At 41.7% G+C, this 18,015-nt stretch overlaps 1 protein-coding gene across 1 annotated transcript; it reads right to left on the minus strand.

The window, feature by feature from the left end:
• Positions 1–8,750: 8,750 nt before the first annotated feature.
• Positions 8,751–9,869, minus strand: LOC308080674 (transcription factor Sox-1a-like; the record flags this gene model as incomplete). The annotated part of the gene is made up of 1 exon (XM_080422595.1): positions 8,751–9,869. One exon carries the CDS (start codon positions 9,867–9,869, stop codon positions 8,751–8,753), a length of 1,119 nt encoding a protein of 372 aa, XP_080278721.1.
• Positions 9,870–18,015: the final 8,146 nt, after the last annotated feature.

Genomic DNA, 18,015 nt, shown 5'->3' on the forward strand with positions numbered 1-18,015 from the left:
ACACACACACACACACACACACACACACACACACACACACACACACACACACACACACACACACACACACACACACACACACACACACACACACACACACACACACACACACACACACCATACCTACAGATGTGTATGTGCTGGCATGCCCGCGCAGATACAGTGCCATTCCAGTTAACTCTGCAATTCTGTACAGAACTTTTCATAGTTCATCTTTGGACAAATTCAATCATTGATATTTGGGTCATTAGGTTATTTGAGTTATTGTGAATTACAATATATGAACTCTGGTGAGAGAAAGCAAACTGAGGGCAGAGAGGATATGCAATACAGGCCTCTACAGTATACCCAGTTATTGAAGATGCATTAAATTGTATATGGTTTGTTGTCTGACCCGCGAAGCCCCTCCATGATTTTGGAAAACCATCAACATATCATAGAGTTGCAAACATTTTCCTTTCTCCACAATTATTGTCCGCATAAAAAAAAATCCTGCTTCTTTTGGGCTCTAGCTGTATTTTCACTGCCTGAGGTGTGCAAGCTAAAGGCAAGGGCCAGTCTCTTTGATAGGATGTCAGAATCAAGATGATGGATCAAAGGCATATGCATACGCATACATTTCCTCAGTATATTGTGTTCCATGTCAAAAACATTTTAAAGACAGCCTGGTGCCTGCAGCATCTCCAACAACATTTCATACTCTGGATTTATACCATCACTATGTAAAAGTAAACAATGAGTAAACTTCCTAAATGTGTTCGGCTGTTGCTTTGCAAAGTTTCTCCCCGCCCCAAAAATGTGTTTCTTGTTTCTCTCCAAGAGAGAGAGAATTGCAGAGCATGTGAGAGAGAGGCACACTCAGCACAAATAGATTTGCTTTTGGAAAGGGAAAGAGAAGGGGGGCCTCGGATTAACAGGCTGAAAAATGGTTAAACGTGTCAACGTGTAATTGCACGATAAGGCCCCTCGCTAGGAATTCATTGGCCCCGTTGCTATTTCTATTGCGCCCAGCTAATCTCCCCGCGCCACATTCTGGTCTTTTGCAATCGGTCCCCGTAATCTCCTGTGACAGAACCGGGTCCAACGACGGAGGTGAGGTTTTTTAGGAGAGGAGAGGAAAAATATGCGGAGGCGTGATAAACTCACAGCAATTATCCACGTTTAGGACACCAAGTGCACAGCGAGATGGGGGTGGGGCGAATAACAAATGGTACACTCTAGTACTCCTACCCTAAAGAATGCTAAGGAATATCTCTATTAGCCCTAGAAAGCTTACCACAAGATAATCCTCATAAAAATTCATGTTTAATACTACTTTTTCTTATTACTTAAATAAGACCTGGGCCACTGTGATTTTCCCTATAGTACCTGTCCATTGAAAATCATACTATAAGTAATTACAGCCAAACCGTATTGTGTAGTTTAATCATCTTTAACAGAGATATAGATTATGTCGCTATTTTACTGTTACAACCAATAAAGGTTATTGTTTGAACTTAATGTGTGAGAAAATGTGTTTTATATTGTGATGTTCAGTTCACTCGTTTCCATGACATTTACTACAAGACCCATAATCCTTGCCGATCTTCAGGCCAATAACAAGAGCTCAACTCACATTCGCATTCATCTGCAGCAAGTTCAAATTGTCAAGTTTCAACCTCCCACTACTACAATGTGTTCCTTAACATCTTTAGTGTTTTTCTTCAGATGACCAGAAAAAGTATTAACCTCTACTGTCCTGAAGACATTAAGTATATCATCGTATATCTATGATCCACAGTTCTTTTCTTTTTTCTTTCTCTTTTTCCTTCCGATTTAGTCATTGCCAATTCCTTCATGTAAGTCGCTGTTACTGCCAACCGCTACGGTTTGGTCTGGCGAAGGTGTAGACAGCCACGTCTCCTCCAATACACCGTTGCCAGCCACTTCTTTTCACCTGACACTGAGGAGTTTCACCAGGAGGGCCTAATACATGCAAAACAACACTATCGCTCCCAGTATTGCTTCTTGCCGGGCAGCTGCTCAGGAGGTACAGCAGCCATTTGGGTACCACTGAAGGTTCCCGGCTCTTCCTGGCTTCGTGTCGAAGTTTCCTTGAGCAGGATACTAAATTCCTGTCTGTTCCATGAGGGTGCACGGTTCTTTGCATGGTTGCCTCCAGTGTCGATGTGTGAATGTGTGTGAATGGGTGAATGCAACGCACATTGTAAAAGTGCTTTGGATAAATGTGTCACGCTATAAAAATACAGACAATTTGAACAGGTGCCCTAATGAGCCTTTAAGAGTCACTAGTCTAGTGCAGAGACAGAGAACGCCATCCTGGAGGAATCTAACCCCAGTCTGCCCCACGGTGTTGGGCAGGTAGCTACATTATCCCTGCACCCGGATACCCCTTGACCCACCATTCGTTTAATTATTTTAAGTTTTGTGAATTTGGAAATGTATAAAAAGCCAGCAATGGACACCGGATCAATGATAATTATATACAAAACACGGCACCACCAACGCTACGCTACTTGCTCTTTCTATCACCATTAACCGCCATGCCTATCCTCTCAGCAAATTGGAGCCTATATGTTGAAGCGCCTTGAAATGCACAATGGAGATAGTACTCCTCTGTATTTGCACCATTAGATACTAGTTTTTCTCAATTTTCGACGCAAATGTAATTGAATTACACTAATCTCCTCCTGTCAATTTCAGACTACTTGAATACGTGAAACCATATAAACCCATAGCTACCTTGATAAAAGTCTGTAGCTCATGGGCAAAATGCCTCCAGGACCACCGGGGTCTCAGACTTATCACGTGACTGTGAAGGTTTATAGGCCCCCCAAGGAAATTGTATGTATGTATGTATGTATGTATGTATGTATGTATGTATGTATGTATGTATGTATGTATGTATGTATGTATGTATGTATGTATGTATGTATGTATGTATGTATGTATGTATGTACAGTATCTATCTATCTATCTATCTATCTATCTATCTATCTATCTATCTATCTATCTATCTATCTATCTACACACTCCCGCAGGCAGACATTCTTCTCTGGTTGGAAAATTGTGAGTTGCAGTGGGGTAGTGGCGTTCTGGGCACTGCACTGCCAGCAAAATGCACTTTAAAACTTGAGTTGCAACAGTTTTGGCCTATTCCATTTGAGAGTCCTAAAGAGTATTGTATTGCAGTGTTGTTCACACATGTAAGCCTAAATAATTACATTGATCCTTTACCATTTTTAACTAATTTATTGTGTTTTATTCTTACTTTCAAGGTCACACGATTAATTGTGTTTTTACTGTAATGTGTTAGTCCAAATGAATTATCAACACTTGTAACAGCTTGATCTTAACCTGTAATCAAATGCTGATTTAATAATAGTTAATTAAAAAGATTTAAAAAGATTACATAAAAATGTAATCTAGAGAATAAATCTTAAATCTGGAAACGTTTGTGTTACAAGGTTAAGTTAAATCATCACCCATCAAATCTGAACATCACAATCAATTTAATAAGGCGGCTAAGCCCTATCATGAATAGACTAATATGCTTTTAAATAAATGACAACACATTCAATATGGTTAATACTCTGCCTTTGGCTAGGTGCTTCCTGTAAATGCTATGGATTTCTAACAAGGATACAAATTAAGAATACACGTTTGACAGGCCTAATAGCCTATTTGGGCCTCTCTCTTAACAAATAGCCCTATTGTAGTTGTAGACCTATCACCAAATATGGAAACCTGACGCAAATTGATGGCCACTTATGGTCCAATTAGGCCTACTTTCAGACAGTATCGTCTTACTACAGTGGTTATCAACCTGTGGGTCGGGACTCCCAGGGGGGTCCCCACATGATTTTTGGGGGGTCCCCAGATGACAGTGTGACATTGTCAATTTAAGGACTTTTAAGATCTTTTAAAAAAAAGATAATTACTGCATCAAAAGTAATCAACAAACCTACTATAAATACAGGTCAAACATTGGCCAAAAAGTTTTTGTTTTTAAATAGGCGATCTACAAGCTGACAACCCTTGTGAGCTTGTAGATCGTCTATTTTCACAATATTTATCTGTGGAACCGTCAAACTATAAATGTAATGCCTCAACTCCTACAATTCCAAGTGCTTATCAGGGTTGAAAAGGTTGAGAATCACCAATTAACAACATATACCTGCATTATACTTGCACTGCGCATACAGAGGGTTAAATAAATTATCTCAGACACTATGTAGTCTACTGAAAGCCCCTCATGTTTGCGTGCGCGCGCGCGTGAGTGCACGGGTGGTACAGCCTATTTAGTTTGCAAAGATCTCTATGCAAAATAGCCGCGCGCGCAAGACGAGTTTCGAGAGTGCACGACACGTCTTTTTTTTTTTAAAGTCCAGACGGGAGACAAGCAGGGTTGCCATGTCCACTTATTATAAGCGACTTTGGGCTTGTTTTTCTGCAAAGTTGCTTGAAAATAGGCCTATTGGTAGTTGCGGGTTGCATCTAATATTTTAATGATTTGAGCATTTGTGTTGTTAGAATGTTTCAAAAACATATTCAAAATATTCCACATTTTATTGCAAGAGTTTTTGAAAATAGCAGACACACAAAGGTAGCGAACTTGTAGATCGGCTTTTTTTTCTTCTCAAATAGCCGATGCATAGGGTTTAAAAGTAGCCTACTCGACTCATGTGGCTTAAGTTGCTTCTTTTGGGCTTATGTTTTCCTAGACCTGGTTGCTTATTTCTCTCACAAAATCTGGCAACACTGCAAAAGACAAGTGTTTCTGTCTAGTTTTCTGTCTCGCCTCCAAACTGACCTCCGGGTCACGCTCCTTAGCACCCCGTCTAATCCCTCTATTCTCCTTGAGCACTGCACCCCCCCCCCTCTCTGTCTTTCTCTGTAGACATTCACTAAAACATTCGACGGTCTAATATTTTCTACAATTGCTACAAATGGCTACAAAACCTATATCCAGTCATTTTGGGGCAGTTGAAGGATAAAATTAATATATGATAATGATGTACCCGTGCATGTTCACATCGTGTATCTACTTGACATATTACTTAAGATATTACTTCAAATATTATTATTTTAACATTTTGGACAAAATAGCCAATTTTACATCGAGATGCCCACCTATCCTGTATCCGACCAGGAGATTTCATTTTAGAGCAGCGTGGATGATAAGAAGTTGTCTTAAGAGGTTTATTTTGTCACGGTTGCCAGCCGCTTGGGTGGGTCGCGACCCGCCTGATCTTGATCTCAAACCAAAGAAGTAAATCCAGCAACAGGAGTATCCGGTGGTCATTGAATGACTAATTCTTTACATTCTCCTCAGCTGTCTGGGCCCCACATGCGCCCCGTATCTCTTCAAATCCCCCGTGTTCACCATGTAAAGACCAGACAAATCCAACACCCAATAATCCCTGACCCTGGACAATTAAGGACGTCAACCGCGAATACAGGCAGCACCTTTATTCCGGGGGTCTCTCTTCTGGGTGTGTTTTGAAGTGTAGTGTGGCACTGTGGCTGTTCAATTATTTAGCCTGTAAATTAATTTGATGACTGAATTGCAGGCTCAAGCCAAGGGAGACTTGATGTGAATGAACGGATAAGGGCATGCGACGCACGCAGCAGTGCCAGTGGGCGTAGATTTTGAACCATTTGTAAGACATTTCAACAAGCAGCCAAGAAGAATATGTTCCCCTGAGTATATAGGCCTAATAAAGGTTCTTAGAGAATAGCCCATGGCCATGGGTATATTTAATTTAGTTGTTCTCACATAACTTTACTGAACACCTCAGTTGTTCTTTCATTGAAAAAAAAAAGAAAGTTGTAGGCTATTTTTTTATTGTGGATATTATCATGAAAATAATTTTATTATATTAAAAAAAAAAAAAAAAAAATTGCCTAGTTAAATAAAAGTCAAATCTCGTTTTAAAGACGGTGTTGATTGCAAACTGCAGGCTTAAAGGAGTAGTTCACCCAAAAAAATTACAAATGTTTTATCAATTACACACCCCATGAAGCCTTGAATTCATGGAGATGTTTTTGTTTTTGTCCTGAGCCAATAATTTGATAGGAGACTCAGTAGAAGACTCTTTAGGAGACTACCGGAGACTCCACCGGTCATCAAATTATTGGCTTAGGAATGTGACAAAAACGAAAAAATCTCCCAATGTTTTGGGTGAACTATACTCCTTAATGTGCCAATATACCACGAAATAAGAATAGCATATAGGCTATAGTGAAAAGACAAACATATCACCCGACTGCATATTACATTTTGGAAACGGACCCTGTCAAAAGAGAAAGCCAAATATGGGGCAAAATAAATAAATAAGAGTGGTTACTATATGGACCAACATGTGCTCCGACATCCTAAACAAGTGTCAGCACATTTTGTTTAATAATAAATCATAATTCGTAAATCATAATCACAAATCATGTAGCCATAGGCATATTAGTCAATAGCCATATTACTTGCATTACGTTGTAGATCAGTGGTTCACAAACTTTTTAGCTCAAGTCCTTAAAGAGAAATTAGACGTTTGCCGGGACCCAAACTAGTGAAAATAGCAGATCTAACAAGCTCACAATGCCTGGCTTTGCGCCACGTTGTGAGCTTACTTAGAAATACTTTTGGAAAATGTTGGAATTGTTTTTAATCGATGAAAAGTTGTGTTTTCTGTTTAAATCTTTTGAAATAAATACTTATTTCGTGACCCATACAAATTGGTCCGTGACCCAAAGATGGGTCCCCGACCCACTGTTTGGGAAACAGTGTTGTAGATTATACTGGAATAGGCTATTTAAACAAAACATGTTGTAGGCAAGATGACATAAGCAATAGGCCTATATTTTCTTTTATTAGCCTATACATTTTGAGGCATATGTGTCATAGGATCATTGATGACTAAAGTTATACAGTGACAGGAATATGCCTTTCAAATCAACACGTGAATAACAAAGTGGGCAATAATAATGCATCGGCGTGGTCAAACATATAGTCCAAATAAATAAATAGCCTACTAGTATAATATAGTCAAGTGTGTATATACCAGCCCATGTTATTAGTAGACATAAAAATTGGTTGTTCGTTTCCACAATGCATTTGAAAATGCAGCTATTTAAAAATACATGGATGGTTTTAGCTCAAGGGCTGAACTCAATTATTTTTTCTATTGAATCAATTAGTAGCCTATAAAGTAAATCACATAATAACCCCTTTGAATGGCCTATTTATTGAAATAAGCACTTGTACATTTCCTAACGGAATATAGATTTAAACCGGTATGTCCTGCATGGCATGAACCTCACGTTGATATCGCTTCACTTCTTCTTTTTAAAAATAAATAAATAATAATTATCATAATTTAACACTGGTCTGACAAATTATTATTATTTAATAATTATAAGTAAGACCAGGCTAGGCTGATTGTTCAACGATGATTCAGTTTTCCAACCCATAAATATGTCAATTCGACTATTGAAATGATGTTGAAATACATAGGATAAGGCCTAATCATTAGGCCCTAATGGTTCGGACAATCGTTTCTAAGAGCCTCTGCCAAACACATTTACCCCCCAGACTGAAGTTGTTGTTTTTTTTTCTTTTTGAGAGGCAGAGTTGCAGGCTATATATATATATCTTTTTGTAAATTATTGTATTTACAATTGCCTACAGCAGTTTATTTCAGTAGGCCTATTTATTCACAATGTACATGATTTTACAACAACAGAAACAAATTGAGTTACAAGTGACACGTGTTTTACAGACAGGAGAAAGAACTGGGAACAGCTGCCTATAAACTTCAAGATCTTTTTGAAAATAGCATATCTACAAGCTCTGTGAGCTTGTAGATCGGCTATTTTCAAATAGCCAATAAAGTGCTCTTCCTCATAATTGTTTCCCCGAATCAAACTGTTCCCTCGTTTAAATAAGCAATAACGTCCCTTCATAAACAAAACCCATCATCATCGCTTTCAAAAAATAAAATAATAATAATAGTCAGGTTCGTGTTGTTAAAATATTTCAAAAATATTCCCAAATTACCCCCCCCCCAGATAATATTTTTATTTTTTTGAAAATAGCAGATCTACAAGCTCACAACGCCTTGCATCGCCATGCCTTGTGAGCTTGTAGATCTGCTATTTTCAAATAGCCATAGCCTAGTCGCTTCTGCAACAATTCTCATAATAATGCAACAATTATGAGACTTCTCCTGTCTCATATTTATATTGTTTCCCCGAATAAAACTGTTCCTTGGTTTAAATAAGCCTAATAACGTCCCTTCATAAACAAAACCATCATCGCTTTCAAAAAAATAAAAACAATAGTCAGTTCTTTAATTCCACAGAAAATCGAAAAAGAGAAAAATCAAAATGCACCAGTCAGTCTTCACGGGATATATAATTTAAATCGTGTCAAAACTTGGCATGCTCTGCTCCAGAGAGCAAAGCTTTAATTGGATGCGCTTTCCATCGCTTCCCCAACGGGACAGGCAAAAAAAAACAAAATCCTTTACCGAAAGAGTAAAAAGAAAAAGAAAAGGAAAAAAACCCGAGAAGGAAAAAAAATTACCTTTTTTTTTTCTCAAAGTGATTGCATTTTTCAAGACGACATTCGCCTTTGATTTTACAAATTACCAGCCCCCTGCACTGCAACAAACACAGGTAGCAGATAATGTAAAAATTAAATATTTGGTTATGGTTTATTTTGTGCGTATTAAATTGCACGTTTATTCTTTATTTCAGATATGAGTCAAAGGAACCGTGCCGTTGACCCCCGTGGAGGCGGCGCTCTGATAGTGCTGGGAATGGAGCACATGCAGCCGGCTCTGAACGGACGAGTCCCCCGGTGCCGCCTCTCCTCCGGTGCTCGGTAAATACATGCTGATCATGTCCCTCAGGTCCCCGGTGGGACACGGGGGCCGCGTCGCGGACACAGCAGTGGGGCTGACGTTGGGCTCAGATTTCACCAAAGACCCCAGAGTCCCTCCGATCACGCCGGACACCGGGGACACCGGGTGTCCCCGGTGTCCGGGGTGATCGGAGGGACCCCCGACGACGGCGGAGCTCTGGTGCTGGTAGCCGGTGATGCCCCCGTACACCGGGGGAGAGGAGGCGCTCATGTAGCCGCCCTGCGAGTTCGAGATGGGGCTGTACTGTAACGCGCTCATGTCGTAGCGGTGCATGGGCTGCGGGTTCTGCGGGTGGTGGTGGTGGTGATGCGGGTGGTGCGCGTGGTGGTGTGCGTGAGAGCCCTGCTGGGTGTAGGCGAGCTGCGCCTCCTGCATCATGGCGTGAGCCGCGGCGGCGGCGGCCGCCACCTGGCCCGAGTAGGACGCCCCGTTGGCCCAGCCGTTCATGTGGTTGGCATAGCTGGCGGCCTGGTGCCCCCCGATCGGGCTCTCCAGCCGTTGCCCGACGACGCCCCCCATCGCCGCGCCGAGCATCAGCCCCCCGGCGGCCAGCGAGTACTTGTCCTTCTTCAGCAGGGTCTTGGTCTTCCTCCGCGGGCGGTACTTGTAATCCGGGTGCTCCTTCATGTGCATGGCGCGCAGCCGCTTGGCCTCGTCGATGAAGGGCCTCTTCTCCGCCTCGGACATCACCTTCCACTCGGCGCCCAGCCGCTTGCTGATCTCCGAGTTGTGCATCTTGGGGTTCTCCTGGGCCATCTTCCTCCGCTGGCCGCGGGACCACACCATGAAGGCGTTCATGGGCCGCTTGACGCGCTCCTGGTGCTGGGCAACTTTACTGTTGCTGTTGTTCCCCCCGGCGGGCCCACCACCACCTCCCCCCGGGTTAGAGGGGTTGGTTTGGGGCACCACGGGGGAGTGCAAGTCCGTCTCCATCATGATGCTATACATTCACCCGGTTTGGTTGGTTGGTTGGTATGGGACACAACACTCTGAAATCAGACGGGCGCAAACATTCAGACGGACCGGCGGGGTTGAAACAGCAGCGCACGGTGAAAAGATCCACGCGATGGCACAGAGAGAGAGAGAGGGGGGGGGGATGCGAGAGAGGGGGAGAGAGAGAGGGAGAGAGAGGTAGAGAGAGAGAGGGAGAGAGAGAGAGAGGCTCCAATCCTCATAAAAAAGGATAAACTTGGATAATCTGTAACTTTCTTTCCCCCTTTTGGTTTAGTTCAGATCCGTTCCTTTCTTCCGATGCTCTTTTATAAACTCTCATCGACGGCCGTTCTGTGTCGTAGAGCTGTACACCGAGCAGCAGCAGCAGCAGTAGCAGTAGCAGCAGTGTAGTGTAGTGTAGTGTAGTGTAGTGGGTAAAGTTAACGGAGCATCATGATGCCCGGGCCACGCGCTTTGACAGCCGCTAAATGAGCTCCGAATCGGCCAATGGAGGCGCTGGAGGGGAGACGTGATTTGCATGCAGGTTTGGTGACGTCGGAACGTAGGGAGAGGCAGAGAGAGAGAGAGAGAGAGAGAGACCTAAAATACTCCCCTCTCTCATCATCGGGTGTGAGTGTGTGTGTGTGTGTGTGTGTGTGTGTGTGTGTGTGTGTGTGTGTGTGTGTGTGTGTGTGTGTGTGTGTGTGTGTGTGTGTGTGTGTGTGTGTGCGTGTGTGTGTGTGTGTGTGTGTGTGTGTGTGTGTGTGCAGTGAAAATAAATAAAACATAAAACTCATTGGGAATGCAACTTTGATTATAATAGCACGAATTTCCTATACTTATACTTAATGTTTTGTGTCATATTGAGAGAGAGAAAGTCAACAGGTTCAAAAACCAAAACATTTTAATTTAGTTTGTATTCTATGTTAACATTCTAAAGGAACCATATTTTACTGTATGATCACATGAAGAGTACAGCCTATTCTTCAAATCTTTTGGAGAAGAAATAAGAGTATTGAAGGCCTCAATTAATCCTAAAGGATACAAGTATTGGATAAAACATGTATTTATTTTTATTTTATTACTTTGTTATTTGTTATTTTACAGATAGCCTTTAGTTGCACCTCAAATCAGGTGGTGACTTACACTTAAATTACTGTATATAGCATATAGTTATCAATAGTGTCTTATATTTCAACCTGTGGGAGCACACACACACACACACACACCAGCCTGATCGCCAGAGAATTAGTATACATTGCACCTGACAATGGGAAAGGGCAAGCAGACCACAGCCAAAACAAATAAAAACACAGTCTAGAGTTGGGCTTGTTTGTACAGAACATGAACCACCCAAATAATACAATCTGTTCCGTTTCACGCTCGTTTCCTTTTGGGTTTCGAACTCAACCACCCGACAGCCTTTCAGTTTGACCCATATTTGGCGAGTAACGAGTTCTTTTCAGCCATCTTCCTATTCAGAGCCACAGGTGTTTTCCTGTTGTGTCCGTTGCTAGGAGACAGGTGACTGACGGAAAGAGCACGTGCCATCTAAAGCCCCCCTTTTGTCCACAAGCACAAGCCGGAGAGCGAGCGAGCAAGGCAACGAGAGAGCGAGAGAGAGGGGGGTCGGTGATGCTGTATTGAATTGAATAGCCTAATATGTGTGTGTGTGTGTGTGTATATATATATATATATATATATATATATATATATATATATATATATATATATATATATATATATAATACATTTAATTTGTAACACACTTTATATTTGACACAAATCTCAAAGTGCTACAGTAGCCTCTATGTATATAATCTTTTCTTAACTATGTCATGCAGCTACTTAAACACAGCCTATACTTAGTTGACCGGGCCCCCCAGGGGCTATATACTAGTATTTCCCTCCACAAAATCCCTTCGCCCCAAAAGGAACCAATCTACAAGCTCACAACGTGCCACATTGCGATGTGTCGTGAGCTTGTAGATCCGTTATTTACACCAAATGTTTGCCCCAGAACAGGGACATTGGGGTTCACGTACTTAACGGAGGGCAACTGACATCCAATCACCTGCTTGGTCAAGAAAGAAGGGAAGGATGGAAGGAAGAAATTAAACCGTTAAGACCTGAGGCCGATTCTACAAATGCCTTCTAAATCAGTAGTTCTCACACTTTCAATTCATAGCTTGTATATCTGCTATTTTTGAATAGCCAACGCAAAAATCTAAGATGACATTTTAATGGGTTACAGGAGGAAGAGGGGCTGTAGTATTTTTCAACCAGGGAAACACATGATAATTTGAATCTCTCCTTCTTAGTCTCATGTAAAGATAACACTGTTGATATTAAATGATGACAACTTTCAATACAAAGGAAGAAATTAGAGATTTTTGTTTTCATAGGCTGACCTATTGACCACAGCCACTTTTACTAATGTAATGAAATGCTCCCGTCACAAACAAGACTAAACTGTGTTAAATGTGACTCAGTTAAGAAAGCAAGGTGCTCTTCATTTATTGTGACCACATAAACCCTAGTGTCCATACGGGAATGTCATAATAGGTGAAAATAGCAGATTTACAATCTCTGTTCTGAGTTTGTACATCATTTTCACCAAAGAGATCTGGTGTAGAGGGAAAAGGAAGGGGCCAGTTATAGACCCCTGGGGGATAGGGCTTTCATTAGGGTTTAATTGGTTAACACCTTTTAAGGCATCTAGAAATCAGTACGTTTTTTAGTCAGCAGAAACCTTTACCCCTCAAATCACCTCATAAGTCTAGCCATGTCCCCAAACAGTAGAGAGAGAGAGAGAGAGAGAGAGAGAGAGAGAGAGAGAGAGAGAGAGAGAGAGAGAGAGAGAGAGAGAGAGAGAGTGTGGGTGTGTTTGTGTACCCAGTTCATTGAAAAGCAACCAGCACCTGACAGATGTCATTCGATTCGGCAGCGGTCTTTTTGAGTGAGTTTAAGAGACACTCCAGCAGCATGTGAAGCCAGGAGAGAGAGGAATACTTCATCAAGGGCAGAATAAACTATCTCTCAAAATTAACCATGCATGGTACGGTAGATAAATAGATGTAATGTTGTAAATAGACAACTTATTGGGAATGCAACTTTTATCCAAAGCACAACAAGAAAGCGCACGTGTGCGTCGTCATGATAATAATAATAATACATACAATTTATATAGAGTTTTTCTGAGTACTCAAAGACGCTTACATCTCAATTTGTTAACCATTTAACCCAATTAGTTGACTGGAGTCCCTCAGGGATCTAAACTAGGCCCCCACGTCTTTTCCCACAATATCTTCCCTGAAAATAGCAGACCTATCTGCTTTTTTCACTGAATGTTCGCCCAAGACTATAGGGACACTAGGGTTCATGAGGTTAAGACATTGCAAAAAAGTAATGTTGCCCTTCAAATTCATCCATCACAGTCGCTCATTTAAACATGGATCATGATTTAAAAGTAGCCCAATACATATAGCCAACTTAACCAATTAAACCCAATAAACTAGTTGTCCAGGGTCCCCCAGGGCTCTAGCCTCTATCCTTGGTCCCCTCCTTTTTATCTCTTTTCTGAAAACAGCGGATCTACAATATCACGTGTCAAAACACGATGCTTAATAAGCTTGTAGATCGCAATCTTCGCTGAATGTTCCCCCCAGCATAGGGACACCATAGGGTTCATGTGGTTAAATCTAGCCTATTTACAGAGCACTCAATTATCAGACCCTTTTTTGAGTGGTAAAATGTCAACTATAGTGGCATTATAGTGGATGCTGAAGCTGAAGCTGAAGTACGTTATTTAACTCAAATGGCATCTACCTGACTAGGTTATTATACCAACCAATTAAACCAAAATATATACCACGATATGTGAAAGCCTGCAGTTTCTATTAGCTTGGATTTCCCATCGATGATGTCACTGTATAGGCGGTTTCTGAACTGTCCACAGTCCTCCTCAGACACAGACCAAGTAGAAAAAAATGGTACCAAATTATGATGAGCATTAGTGAGGACCAATTATTATTGCCTCTGTTTGCACAATAAGCACATAAATATATAAGTCAAAATGCAAGCTAATGTACATGTTAAAATCTGTATCATCCCTGATTTCCACTATAAATACCCACACACACACACACACACACACACACACACACACACACACACACACACACACACACACACACACACACACACACACACACACACACACACACACACACACACAGTGAGGTTGGGGATCAAAGAGTTTTGGTGTATAAACAATGAGAGGTAGGACATATCTTCACCCCGCTGCTTGTCCTGGAATCCACAACACTCATACACAACACACACACACACACACACACACACACACACACACACACACACACACACACACACACACACACACACACACACACACACACACACACACACACACACACACACACACACACACACACACACACACACACACACAGAGACCTAATAAAATCAAAGGCATTTTTCTGCAGTGGAGGCTGAGCTAGTGGGTTTGTTTAAAGCTCTCTGTCACAGCAAACTGTCAGCTCCACTGGGACTCAATGCCTTGACAGTGCACTGCGCACACACGTGCACGAACACACGCACACAAACACGCACGCACACGCACGAACACACAAACACAAACACGCACACAAAACCAGCTCGAGCTGTGAAATACGAATATCATTGCAGATTTGTGCACTTCCTGAACTGTCCTTATGTCCAGCGATACACACCTGGAAAGCAAATCTTTATAACTACAATATTTCAAGGTCAGTATTAACCAGATCTAGACCAGTTGTCTAATCTCCCTTCATCAGCCGTGATCAAAGTTGTATTATTATTTCTTTATTTTTATTCTTGGGTTTAAAAAACAACAACACTTTCTTTAACAATTTCTTGGAATCAATTAAGAAAGTCTAGCACCAGCTATCTACATGTAACATGGTGTAGCCTCCTGTCTGTGCACCCCTCCATCTCTCAAGTGTCAGAGCAAAGTGAGCCTGTTCTGCAGCACTGTTAAGCATTCCCGCTCATCATTGAATCACTGTGCCTCGTCCTTTTGACCTGATGAATGCCCAGGGTCTCTTTTCACAAGACATCCGTATCCTTGCTAATGTCTGGAGCTCCAGCCCTATAAGCCAGGGCTCCAGGCTGCCCTTTCCTCATTTACACCGGCTCCTCAAAGCTGCAATGTCTGAAAATGTACGGCACTAGTGCTTTCACAAGAGACCCCTGAAACACTTGTACCCCCAACACACACACACACACACACACACACACACACACACACACACACACACACACACACACACATGTTTCACTGGATGCAAAGCAAAAACATGATGCGTGAATAGAAATTCCAGATTTGAGCCAGCACTGTAAATAAAGCCTCCAGCCTCATTCTGAGAAGCGTCTCTCGCAGAGTACTTTAATAATTAGCAGCTGCATCACTCATCATTAATTTGTCTGGGCAGTAATTGTTTGAAACTATAGTGAAAGAATAGGCGCTTGTCATTAAAATAGCAAAGAGATGGGACAAAGTGAATCAAGATTAACTTAAAATCTATCTAATTATATTATATATATATATGGTCTGCATGTCTATAGTGCTTTTATCCAAAGTGCTTTACAATGTGCATTACCTTCACCCATTTACTAGTTTCACAGTAGCCAGACAATTAGATATCTAACGTCTGGAACACAACTATCTATCACACACAACTATGTCCATAGACCTCCTTAGATCAACTACGGACCAACCACACACTTCCGTCCGCCAATCAGAGACTAACCTGACTTTTTCTCCGGCAAAACCTGAGACATGCTGAAATGTGATTCAGACCCCTGTTCATAGAACTGACGATACAGTGGGTCTGACCATGTGAGACTACCCAATCACATACATTCACACACACAACCATGCAAGGTCAGTGTATATTTTCTTGTGTTTTTCTTTTAAGAAATATTTTTTTGAATACCATATTAACATATTTATCTTTCATATTTCATTCTGTATTTATGTTTTTCTATGGTAAATATTTTTGTCTTTGACGCTACAGGTAAATGTACAGTATGTTAGACAGACAGAATAGAAAACAAAAGGGGAAGTATCTTATCTTATCTCGATGAGACAAAAATAGTTATTACCATCTAATTATAAAAACATATTCCCCAGCGTCCAAAATATATTGTTTACATTACAATTGAACATGGTTAATTAACACACTCATGAACATCCACGCACATCCACGTGAATGCCCAGGTGCAGGACAAACACCTGGTAACACGCCCACCCACTCACCCACCGCTCTGAATAACAGCTCTGGACCTGTTCATGGGTCGTTCATGATCGATTCATTCAAAAGAACTTCTTTGGTGTGAACGTGAACGACCCCGTTCACTTCCCCCCCGTACACAGGACGGGAGGGCGGGCTGTTCCCGCGACAGACAGCGGTCTGAACGAATCATTGCCGTGAACGTAAACGAAATCGTTCGTTCACTGAAATGAACGTTTTTTTCCCACCACTAATGTCTTCCATCCTCCTCTACCCTCACTTCCTGTCTACATAAAGCAAAAAGTGCTCTAAAAATAATTAAAGTACAGTGTTCAGGGGTTCGGGGAGTGAGGAAATATGGGAGGACTGGCAGATAAATATGGATGCAGATGCTTTGTCTACATGTGTAGATGTATAGTAGAGAGAGAGAGAGAGAGAGAGAGAGAGAGAGAGAGAGAGAGAGAGAGAGAGAGAGAGAGAGAGAGAGGGTGAAGGGGGTGAAGGGGGTGAAGTGATGCCAGGGTGGAAAATAGAGAGGGAGGCAGGGGGAGGAGGAAGGAGGGGAGGAGAAGGGGGAGGGAGGGAGAAAGAGAGTGACGATAAGGAGGGAGGGACAGAGAGAGGTGTGGGTTGTATAGGAAATCAGGGAAGGGGTGACAGTAACAGAGAGAGGTCTGGAGAGATGGCGATGGGGATGAGAGAAGAGAAGGCGAGGATCAAGAGAGAAAAGGAGCGATGTAAAAATGAAAAGCGTCTAAAAGCCTTGCAAGTGTATTCAATGGCTTGGGGCTTAAGTAAAAAAAAATCTGTCACTGGCCAATGAAAAGGGGTAGGGCAAAGTTACACTAGAAGCCCGGGATGGCTAAAGCCCAATTCATGAAAGAGAATTCATGGTGATGCTGAAAAAGCTCAGCTGTATTTTTATTGTGTCGTCAACGTTTCGATCTATTCGGATCTTCATCAGGACATAATACATGTACATCATGAGGACATACACTTGTATATGTCCTGATGAAGATCTGAATAGATCCACACGTTGACGACGCAATAAAAATACAGGAGAGCCTTTTTCAGCATCACCAGCGTGCAGACTCTATTCCCTTTGATGATACTTTAGCTTGTCTTGCACCCAGGCCACGGATGTGTCGCTCAGTGGGGGGAAAAGTACAAAATGTTTTTACTTGAGTAAAAGTATCAATACTGCAACATTTACTTGAGTAAAAGTACAAAAGAATTGGTATCAAAAGTACTTAAGTGGTTAATGTATGTTTTGTAATAATAATCTAAATCTATAAAGTAACTAGTAACTAAAGTTGGCAAATAATTCTAGTGGAGTAAAAGTATGTTGTGGAGTAGAAGTAAAAGTACTGAAAATTGGAAATACTCCAGTAAAGTAAAAGTACCTCAAAATTGTACTTAAGTACAATACTTGAGTAAATGTACTTAGTTACTTTACACCACTGGTGTCACTCAACCAATAGGGTTCATCCTGAGAGGAGAATGAAGGTGCACATAAAAAAATCCATGTCAATCCAACCAGTAATGTTCGAGACATTGACATTACATTGTTGGTAGCGAGGCTAAAGTCATGATGGAGTAAAGAGGAAATGTCAAGGGATTAGAGGAAAGAGAAGAGAGAGCAGAGGAAGGGAGAAAGAGAGGAGAGAATGGGGGAGTGGGGAGTATGTGTGTGGGGGGGGGCTGACCCCAGCTAAAATGGATTAACGGACTATGAAAAGGATTACGAGCAATGATAGCCCCTCTGAGATTCAAACATCACGCTTGCCCAATACACAAACACACACACTCATGCACGAGTAGATCAAGAAACTCATCATTACAGCTTGTCTGAACAATGTAAACACCCC

This window comes from Gymnoscopelus braueri (genome assembly GCF_963280865.1).
Source record: "Gymnoscopelus braueri genome assembly, chromosome: 24".
NCBI lineage: Eukaryota > Metazoa > Chordata > Actinopteri > Myctophiformes > Myctophidae > Gymnoscopelus > Gymnoscopelus braueri.